The following is an 11,059-nucleotide window of genomic DNA, read 5'->3' on the forward strand; positions in this document are numbered from 1 at the left end:
TACCCAACCCCTGCCAGCTATGCCCAATACAGAGTCCACAAAGGACACTTCAGAGCCAAATGGTGCAAATGCCCCAGGTTCCTTTTAAATACTTGGCCTCTGCTGTAGAAGCCAAAGCAGAGCTAGGTGCTTGGATGGTCTGTTTGTTTTTTAAATTGCCCTGAACTTGTCACAAGCATTGCAGCACATAAAATGAGATAAGAACTTCAAACTTGGGTGTGATTCTGAATTTCAGCATTTTCAAATGACCATATTCATTATTTCATTATGCCATAACTCTGCCATTAATTTAACACAAGAAAGTGCAAACTTCTACTGAGAGATGTGGCCTGCTTCTTCTGGGTGCTTCTTAGCAACTGCGTCATGACTTCAGTCAGCTGAAATTTCACAGTAGCTTTTCAAGTCTGGATCCTTTAATGCTAGCCCTAGTGTGAGGGAGGTGTAGAGGTGAAGTGAAGCAGGAGTGTGGTGTGTGTGTGCTTTTTTTTTTTTTTTTAAGTAGATTAAATTGGCTGTGGAAATAGAGCAATCAAACCATAGGTAGCTAGCTCTCTTCCCTCTGGATTTGCTCAGAGACCTTTTGTAGTAGTCAATGCTTACAAAGAGCCCTCAAAGAAGTGAGTAGAGCTGTCTGTCCTGAGCTTTGTCATTTAGCTGTCTTAGTTGCTCTGAACTGAAAAAACTTTTTAATGCCTGTAGCCTGTGATTCACTGCTGTGAGAATTAGTATCAATATTTCCAACTTGTATTGAAAGTTTATTGTTTTTTTGAGTGACTTGATTTCAGGTCCATTGTGCTCATAAATAGATCATTTATTATAGAAATAGCAGTATTCTGCCCTGTGTACTAGGTCAAAGGTCTCAAAACTAGTCAAAAAAAACAGATGAAAGAAGCAAGCCACAGCTGCAGATTGGACTGAATGGTTTATAATTCCTAGACACCCCCCCCTTTCTAAAATTACAAATATTAGTTACCATCATTTATTTGATCTCTGGCAAGTAGCTCATTAATTTGTCATCAATTTATGTGCTGTCTTTTAATTTAGTGTTTTGTTCCTACAGGTTAATAAAACCCTAATTTATTATTAACTTCTATTTCAGTGAAAGCTCCTGGCTTTCTGCTCTAGTGGTGCATCACAGGAAAGGGTTGTCACAGATTAACACAATTGCATTTATAGGGTTTATAGTTTTAGAACTGACCATCTTAAACCTCAGTTCCTTTTTCATCAATGAGGGCTTGAGGTGGCATCTTTCTAGTGGATCCTTGCCCTGTCAGGCCACAGCAGACCTGTACCACAATGGTTACTCAGGAGTTCCACACAAGTTCCACCTCTATAGTTTATCCTTTTGGAAACTGCAGCCAACAAACTAAACACAAATTTATTGAAATAACATGTTGTTTAATCTTAGCAAGAAAACTGAGCAGCAAGAAAAGAAGGATTTTAATACAAAATAGGTGAGTGAGTTTGTCTTCCCTAAGTGTCCCTTGTGCCCTAGTTGCCCATATAGACTAAGTCCCCTAAAGGCTTATGAAATAGTTGCAGTCAGAGGCAGTTCTGACCCAACCTCTTGATAAGCTTGCAATAAATAACCTTGCCACAGGACCCCAAAGTTTGCACCTCCTGCGGAAACTTGTCGTTAGGCCCAGTATGGGGTGGAGTTACATCATCAAGATAAATAGCCAGGACATGCAAACAGTTAGGAGTTACTCCTCCTTCCTCTGTGCGTTTCCTGACAAACCTGTAACAGTACATAGAGCTGGTATAATATTCAGCATTTTAATAATTTTAATTTCAATTCAGTCAGTAAACAAGTCACAAAAAAGGTTTAAAAACATCAAGATTACAAAGCCAAACATGCAAGAAATGAGAAGATGCCAGAAATAAGGTTACAAATCCATCCTCTATGTTTTAATTTCACCTTCTGTTATTTGCTGCATGGCTTTTCTTATGCCTTTACTTCTCTGTTGTATTTATTCTTTATTTTTTATTTCTCTCTCATTTTTCATATTCTCTTAAGGTTACTGCATTTTAGTCTACACATAATAGCTTAAATATTATATATTTTACATTTAACTTAGTTATGGACAGTCTTCATCTTTCCTGAACCTAGTCTGTGGTTTGAGGACATCTTCAGATACTGTATTACATACTGTACTGTGGGGTGATCTGCCAAAATTTCCAAAAAAGGTTAAAAATACTGGAATAAAAACAAGACCATGAACAGCCCCAAACAAAATAACAAGAAACATAATCTTGAAAAATGTTCTGAAGATGTATGCTTTTGCTGCAGCCAATACAACTACTCCTAATATAGTAGAAATCGCACCTTGTAATACCGGATAACCTAACAGGTGCAGAGCTTCTACTGCACTTTCATTTGCTGATGGCTTTTCACTTGAAACAAAGGCATAGGAAATATGAGCAGAAAAATCTACTGAAAATCCTATACAGATGACAAGGTTGATCATGGATATGGAATCTAGATTGACATGCCAAAATGTCATGAAACCAGCAACACCAACTATAACAGAAGCTATAGCAAAAGTTACCCACAAGCAACAGAACGGATTGGGAATAAGCAAGAGAGAAACGATGAGCATTGCCCCAGCAGCAGTGAGAACGTTCTGAATGGTGTTCTGCACTATAACCAGGTACTGATCATAGTAGATGAATGCTGGGTGGTACACTATTAACTGAATACTGCACTGCTTGGCTGTGTCTCTCAATTGGTTTAAAAGATTTTTCTCATCAACAGCTGAGGTAACATTCACAGTTTGGATGAAGAAACGTGAAGCTTCGATTTTATCCTGAGTCTTGTTAATGTCCCACTCAAAATCTGGATAATAGTGGAACAGTATAAGTAAATTATTCATGAAACGATCCTTGTTATTTATATCCATTGAAGCACCTTCAGCGAGTTTTGTGTATACTGTCAGCCATGACTCCGAGAGGTTCCTATCTACATAGGAAATGCCCTCCAAGCTCTGCATGCAATTCTCAACAGCCATTCGAACAGACGTATTCCAGTATTCTACGCTTTCAGTAATGACAACCATGATCCTGGGTCCATATTCTGAGAAATATTTGTCGTCATCATCATAGTATGGAATAACATAAGAGTCATCGCTAGCCAGATTTCGAAGATCTATGCCTTCCCTGATCTGAGTACATCCATAAATACTACCAGCCAGATATGCTCCATACAGCAATACCACAAGTATCTTGACCCATTTATTTGTAAAGAAAGGACCATAATGGCTTTCAAAGAATTTGCTCATTAGATGTTCACTTTCTGACTCAGATGACTCACCAGAACAGCTGCCTATACAACATGCATTGTACAAGCAGGACTTTTCAATCTTATCTTTACCTGTTTTCACAGGCATGCAAGTTAACCAGTGTCGGTTTTTTTCCTCCCTTTTATGATTTAGTACAAGAATCGCCCCAAAGAAGGTCATGGTATATATATAGCAGAAGACAAAAGCAGTGCCTGTGTAGAGACAAAATGATCTCACAGATGGAAAAGCAGTCCAGGTGCCAATGAAGAAGGCTAAAACATCTGTCAAAGTGGTAATTGTAACAGAAACTGCTGCCTCTGCATAAGTCTCAGCCATCTGGGCTTTAGTGTCTGATTTTTTTTTTTCCCTTGCGCTTTTCTCCCAGCAAGCGATCATGATGAACATGTCATCAACACCAACTCCTGCAAGAGGAGAAAAAATTAACACAGTATTAGACATGGCAGCTTCCACTAGTTACCAACAAAAGTACAAAATAAATAGCATTTAAATCAACAAAGAATTTTAAGAAAGCCATGATACTAGCATTGCTTTAGTGCTGATGGAAGTTAAAGAGATACAGGAAAACAGAGCTTTGGTATGCAACTGAGTTTATTATGTTTCAGAAACTCAGAATGACCTGATGGATTGTTGATCCCTCCCCCTACTCTGCTGTAGGACTGAGCACACCTAGTCCATCTCTGACGAATGTTTTGTGTATGCTGTCCAATAGTCATGTAAATACATACATTAAAATACATTGACTATTCTGATGATTAACTATCCTTACAATTAGAAGTATCTCCTACCATCCCTGGTGTCTTTTCTCCATCATTGCTGCAAATTAGGCCAATACTTTCTTACTCTGTCTTCAGCAGACAAGGAGAACAGTTGCAATCATATAGGAGAACAGTTATCCCAGTTTTCCAGTGATTCCCCTTGTTAGGGTCTTTGCTTTCCACTTATCTTCTCTCTGGTTTATCTTAGGGCATTTATTCATGATCTCTGCAACCAGGTTAGACTTTTATATTTATGCTATTTCTTGACCCCTACTTTCATCACGATTCTTATTTTTAAATTCACTTTCCTATATCCATTTATCTTCACATTTATATTGATGTGCCAGCATATATTACTCAGTGATGTCCTGGGAAGCCCTGCCAGGAAGACTCTGGCTCTTGTACTAGAGGTTTTGCTAAGAAGCAAGAGTAAATGAGCAGAAGCTGAAACAGGAAGACCCAATTATTTTCTACCCCCTCTGCTAACTCTCAAGATTTTAATCACAAATCTTTCAGTATTTTGCCAATGTTACTGTATCAAGGGCTCTTTCATTCTCTGAAAATTAATCATACAAAAAGAGGACACAAGATCACATGAATACAGGAACAGGCATAGATCTGAGCAGCTATACAGCTGAGAGAAATTCCAAGCACTTGTGGGGCAAGATATCAATTCACAGTGAGTTTGATAAACTGGAGAAATACTAATTTAATTCTTTCACAATTACAGTATGATGTACAATGCAAAAAAGAATTCCGCTTGAGAAAAAGAAATAACAAATATAAAAGAGAGAATAAGTGGTTAGTTGCAGTACTACAGAAACAGATATAGTTGAAGGGGGGACCTGCTATGGGCAAGATAACCTCTAGAAAAGAGGTGGACCAGACAGCTGGGGCTGTATTATCTCTTTAATACTAATCTGTTTGCATTTTGAGGGACAGCATGATAACAGTCCTCTAATGAATAAAGGATTGTTTAAAAAAAAAAAGAGATTAATTTACATGTATATGGAAGAACAAGAAATGATCAGCTTAATTACAGATATGAAACCTACCTTGGGTATCAGCAAAACTGCAAAAGTTCTTCAGTTAATTAAATACTGGAAAAAAAATCCTGTTTAATTCCTGGTAAGTTCTTAAAAACATTTGGCAAAAGTGGTTTAGTTACATCCTGCCTCATAGCATGAGGGTGCAACCTCATGAGGTTCCCTCCAGGCCCCAGCTACTATGAGTTCAGTGAGATGATGTTCTTAAGAAGGCACCTGTCAGGATACAGTGATGAAGTAGCAATCTCAGCACCCAACCTCCCTGCCCATGCCTATACCTTGTAACTGTGAAGGAAGGCTTGAAAATATAATCTGAGCAGACTAAAACCAAACTGTATAAACCCACAAACCCAAACTAGAATATACAGAACTTTTTTATTCTAAAGAAATCTCATGATTTTTAACCAGGATCTTGACTTTTAAGTGCTTGTGATTGAAACCAGAAACAAGATAAGGAGGAAAGTCAAAAGGTACTAGATGCTGTAGAGCTAGACAACTACTGGAAGGCAGGCAGGCTTCAAAACAATTCTTCTAATATAAATGTAATCTGTGTGCCTTAATCCAACGAAGAGGAAGCCTGGCACTTTATAAATAAAGATCTAAAGAAACTGATTTAAGCCCTTTCTCAGGTATATAGAAGGATCTTTATTATAGAGGCTTTGCATTCAGTGAGCAATTCAAAAGCAAATACAAAATGCATTTGAATTGTGCAGGAAACAGTATGTCCTAAACAGCATTTGCATGAGACATCTAATAGAGCTACAGTTTCTATCAGCCTAAGAGTTCCATTTGCTTTCCTCAACATGAGATTAAGACCAAGAAAACATCATATAAATTTATAGTACAAGAGACCAGGTAAGGATTATAAAAGAACTATTTTATTTGCAGCGGATTTGAAACAGATTAAAAGCAGACAGTCATGGGATTCTCACTGTACTGCAAAAAGAAGTGGACAAATGGTTTTGGGAAGACCTCTGTATCTGCTTGAACTGCAGAAAATTGTCCCATAGGAACACTGTTAATGAGTATTTTAGGTAGACAAACTTATCCAGAGCTAACTATATAAGTAAATGGTTATGATATGCCTTTAGAAAACAGCAAGGGGTAATACAGAGGAAAGTGGTGATAGAACCCTGTAGAGCTCAACTGAACTATTACCGCTAAAATATTAGCGCTGTTAAATAAATTATTCATCAGCAAGACTAAATTAACAATGACGCTAAAATAATGCCAGAAATGCTAACATTATCATCTGATCATTTATAGCTTTCATGCCGTAGCAGTGGAATTACAGTGGGCATTATTTTCTGTGAAACGCACACCTTCTGCCAGCACAGCGGCAGGCTCCCAGCTTGCATGCGCTGAGCTGAATGGCTCCCCCGTCTGCAGGAGGGCAGAGGAAGACACATCTGCTCCTATCTCCCCCTGCACGCAAGATTGAATGTCATGATCCCATACTCATATCATAAAAGAGTAACACGCCCATGTTAACTCCACTTTTTTCTTCATATCTGTGTCTGACTCACTTTTTCTACTTACCTAGAATAAGAAATGGTGCATTTGCTACAGTGACGACAAATGGCACTCCACAGTACAGCATCAATCCGAAGCTGCTTAACACAGCTAAACCAGCGGAAACCACTCCACAGCTTGCAAGCCAGATATTATTTCTTACACAGCTCAGTCTGAAAACGTTTTAAGGAATACGTCAAGTATTTCACTAAGCAGATTGGCATTACAAGTGAACGTTCAGCATAGAAGTGGAAGTTACCCTGTTTCTGAAGAGAACTTAATGATACCTGGTATTTGCTAGGATAGCACCAAAGCATCAGGGAAAGCGTTCAGCATGAATTTCTTTAGCAATGCTAAATACATTACTGCTGTTCAATTATATGTAATAGAGCAAGGATGTGTATTGATTTTGCCTCAGTAATAAGAAACCTGGTAAAATGAAGAAATACTACCAGTGAGAGGCTAGGTTTAGGGTGATCCAAAAAAATGATTTGTTTAAGAAGTTCTTTCCTTTTACACAGGTTGTTATAGTATCATCAGTGTAGTACAAAAGCATCTCCCAGGCAGTAACTGCCATGCAGAGGAGCCCTCTCAGCAGACAGACTGGCTACCAGCCATTTGCCAAGATGCCCATAAAGGCTGGCTCTAGGATTCCCCATGAAACATTCCCAGTGGGAGACTTTAGATGTGGTGCTACTGATGGTATAGTTATGTGCCAGAGGCACGCTTGGCAGTGTGTGACTTCTGGCTATCCCATCTCCACAGGAAGCATTAAATACAGTTTAAGGTCTGCTCTTAATGTCCCCCTCTCCAGAAGAGTCACAAAGGCAGATAAGATTTAAAAGCAGCCTGTTCAGATAAGGTCTTTAGTGAAGCCTCGATTTCAGAGTGCTCCTCCAGGAGCTCTGTCAGGTCCCATACAGATGCAGCCACTGTGACTAATATAATCACGACTCTTTAGCTTTTCCTTGGATGTGAGAACTGGGGGATCCAAAGAAAATACGGCAGTATTTTTATAAAACCCTCAATATATATTCAGTGCTCTGTGTTCATATTAAAGAAGCCAGTGGATCCCAAGACTCTGCACTTGGAAGAAAGCATAGCAAGGTTCAGCAAGATCCAGTGACCCAGGTTTGGACCAGCCCCCAGGAAAGCCATCTGTTGAAAAGACAACTTTTACTCTAGGGGACAGAAAGTTGCCTTTTGCCTAATTAGTAGAATTTCCCAGGCTGTTGACTATTTCTCAACTTTAAGAGAACCTCTCACTTCCAGGGCAAGACAATAGTCTTATAAGCTTCCACTAATGCTACCAAGTCTTCTTCTGGTTGCATCTTTTGGGGATAAAAGATGATTTTCATATACCTAAAAAGCTAGAGAGGCTAGAATTGACAATGGTTGAAACCTTCCATCACTCACTAATCTCTGCAGAGCACAGCTGTCTAACTCTTGAGAGCTCAATCAATGTTGTAGAGAGAAAATCCAAGGAGGTGTATGTATGGATGTGTGCCAGTAGAACTGGCCTTGTTCTGTCTGTGTTCAGAAAAGACTGGATGTGAGCCAGCTTTATACCCCCAAATTGTATAGCCTAATTAGCACGATGCTGCATGGAAGTGCTAAGTCAATAAGCCCACCCTCTGAGCAGAACTTAATTCCTCAAGCACAGCATGTAAACACTGCAGTTCAGCTTTCAAAGGTACAATGGTTCACCTTCCACCAGCACAGAGAATGGGCAGAATAAGCTCTCTGCAGACAGTGGGTAAGGCTCAGCTTCTACTAGTAAGCAGAATGCCTAAAGCTGTACCCAGACTTACAGCAATTTGTGAAGCTGGTGTTGATTCACCTATATCTTAAGTGACTGGGTAGTAGAAAAAAAGATGCAAGCAAATTTTAACATGGTGTATTTCCTCCTCCCCCCCGCCACTTCCTTCCCCTCTATAACTGATCTTTAAAAAGAATTAACATTCAGTGGGCATAGTGTGAATAGAAACTACAAGTGAAGCAGAGAAAGAAATAAATTAACTTTAGAAACAACACCATTTATTCTTTCCCTCCCCCAAAATAAGGACTTTTCTGTTCGATTTTTATACATCTTTTCTGTGAATGTCTCCACTATATATGCCAAGTTGAGCTCGGAAGTTTTTTTTCCAAATAAAGCCAGAACACTTGTAGAGAATAATGTCGCCATACCAGCTGGCTAGATCACAATTTTGGTGATACAGCCCCCTTTCTGCCTAGGGCAAAACAGAACCCGGTATCTGTGCTGAGTTGTTTTCATAATTAAGATGTTTACTTTAACACAGTATTTTTCAGTGTTGAAACTACAGCATCTCAGAGCTCTTAAAAAGATAAGAGTATAGGTTTGTTTCAGATATTTAAATAGTTCCAACACATGTGAAACCTACCATTACCTACAAGAAGTGAAAGGGAAGCTACATAAAGGATTGATGGTTTCAAAGAACAGACTAATGGATACCAGTATTCAAGTTGTGCATGTCTGAAGAGAACGCTAACCCAAACATGAACCCCATTTAAGCAGATAGGGAACATACACAAGTAGAAGGTAAATAACAAAAGAATACCTTTCGCCTATTATTAAACTTCATGTGAAGTCTGCAGCTTCAAGAATGATCTCACTTGACAAGACCAAAAACTAATTTAAGGAAGATGTAAGGTAAAGAAGTTTGGAGTTTATTACTCACAGATCCATAGCTTAGAAGTTTTACCTTAGGCAAGAGACAATTGAAAAGGTTATTGTCAAAAAATACGTTATGGAAAAGAGCGGGATGACCGTCTTGGTGTTTCCTTCAAACTCCTCCTGTCTGGACAGCGAGGTAAAGTAGGTCACCTGCCACGAAAATAAAAAGGAAAAAAATATATTTTTTCTTTTCATCCCTCCTTAGAGGCCCTTCCGCGGCCCGGCGGCCGGGCTGCCCGCGACCCCCGGCGGCGGGAGCGCCCCGAAGGAGCCCGCGGGGCTCGCTACCTCGATAGCGCTGAGGTTGAGGGCGCGCAGCACGCCGGGGACGAGCCGGGTGAAGTTCTGCAGCCAGCGGAGGCCGGACGCCGCGGCGGGGCCGTCCTCCCGCAGGTAGTACACCAGCTTCAGCGCCCGCGCCGCCAGCAGCCGCCCGCCGCCGCCCGTCTGCGCGCCGCCCAGCGCGGCCCCCAGGAAGGTGCCGTTGCTGAGGGGGAAGGTGAGGCCGCCCCCGCCGCCCAGCAGCGGCAGCAGCGGGTTGGCGGCGGCGCAGGCGGCGCCGCGGCGGGCGCAGAGCTCCTCGTAGCCGTCCAGGGCGCGCACGGCCGCGTCCAGCCGCCGCACCTCGCCCAGCGCCGCGTCGCCGAGCACGGAGCCGCCCGCCGTCGCCGCGGCGATGAGGGCGGCGTAGGCGCCCTCCGTGGGCAGCCGCGGCGCGGAGAAGTGCGCCGAGTCGTCGGCGGGGAAGTGGCGCCGCACGAAGTCCCGCTCGGCCTTGGCGGGGCCCTGCGTCGGCGTGAACTGCTCCTCGATGTCGTTCGCCTGCAGGTGCCGCAGGCGGAGGAAGCCGGAGCCCAGCCCGGCCGAGAGCAGCAGCGGCACCAGCAGGAAGGGCCAGGGACAGGCGGCCACCAGCCGCCCGAGCCCCTCGAAGAGCCGCGTCAGCGGCCGCTCCACGCAGTTCGTGTTGCGGCAGGAGCAGCCGCCCGCGGGGCGCCGCGGCGGCTCCATGGGCTGGCGTGGGGCGGCAGGCTGCTTGTGCGCCCGGCGGCGCGGAGCCACCGCGGCTCCATTAGCGGGCGCAGCCGGGCCTGCCCCGCGCCGCCCCGCCCCGCGCCGCCCGCCCGCCCGCGGGGGCGGTGGCCGCGCCCTCGCCGTGACTCACGCGGCCCCGGCCCCCGCCCCCGCCCGGCGGCTCCCCCTCCCCCCCCCAAGGGGCGCTTCCCGCGCAGGGCCGGAGCCAACGTCGCCTACGGCGGCCGCCGCGGGGGGGGGGGCGGCGCTGCTGCTGAGGCCCCGGCGCGGCCCGCTCGCGTGGCCGTTGACTGGCGCGGCGGGTCTAGCGGCGGGAAGCTGAGGAAACGCAGAAGTGTCCTTCCCGCGGGGCTTACTGACTGCAGGCGCGTTGTCAAGCGAGGGATCTCTTATCTTGTGAGGTCTTTAGTTAAAGACTGGCCTCATAACCGAAGGGATTTTGTTAGACGCGTTTTGGGTCCAAAATCAGGAATAGTGGCGCAAAAATCTATGGGCCGGAGAGCGAGCGAGTCAGAGTAAATTTTTAAGGACCGTTTCACCTTAGAATGTATAGCTCTGTAACCTTTCCTACTTAAGAGTCCTCTTAAAGCAAAAGTGGACTTATAACTTCATTAAAAATCCATCAGCTTCATTAAAAATCTCACTGTTGACAGGAAGTAAATGAAAGGCAAGCTTTTAGGTATATTACAAGTTAGAATGCATTTCTGTTCTTGGTTG

At 43.3% G+C, this 11,059-nt stretch overlaps 1 protein-coding gene across 1 annotated transcript; it reads right to left on the reverse strand.

Moving 5' to 3' along the window:
* Positions 1 to 1,757: 1,757 nt before the first annotated feature.
* Positions 1,758 to 10,412, reverse strand: LOC106490030 (patched domain-containing protein 3). Its single transcript, XM_067291834.1, has 4 exons — positions 9,596 to 10,412; positions 9,336 to 9,457; positions 6,640 to 6,785; positions 1,758 to 3,700 (listed from the first exon to the last, which is right to left on the reverse strand). Exons 1-4 carry the CDS (start codon positions 10,316 to 10,318, stop codon positions 2,079 to 2,081), a joined length of 2,613 nt encoding a protein of 870 aa, XP_067147935.1. The 5' UTR covers positions 10,319 to 10,412; the 3' UTR covers positions 1,758 to 2,078.
* Between the last annotated feature and the right edge of the window lie 647 nt (positions 10,413 to 11,059).

The sequence above is a fragment of the Apteryx mantelli genome, chromosome 2 (genome assembly GCF_036417845.1).
Source record: "Apteryx mantelli isolate bAptMan1 chromosome 2, bAptMan1.hap1, whole genome shotgun sequence".
Taxonomy (NCBI): Eukaryota; Metazoa; Chordata; class Aves; order Apterygiformes; family Apterygidae; genus Apteryx; species Apteryx mantelli.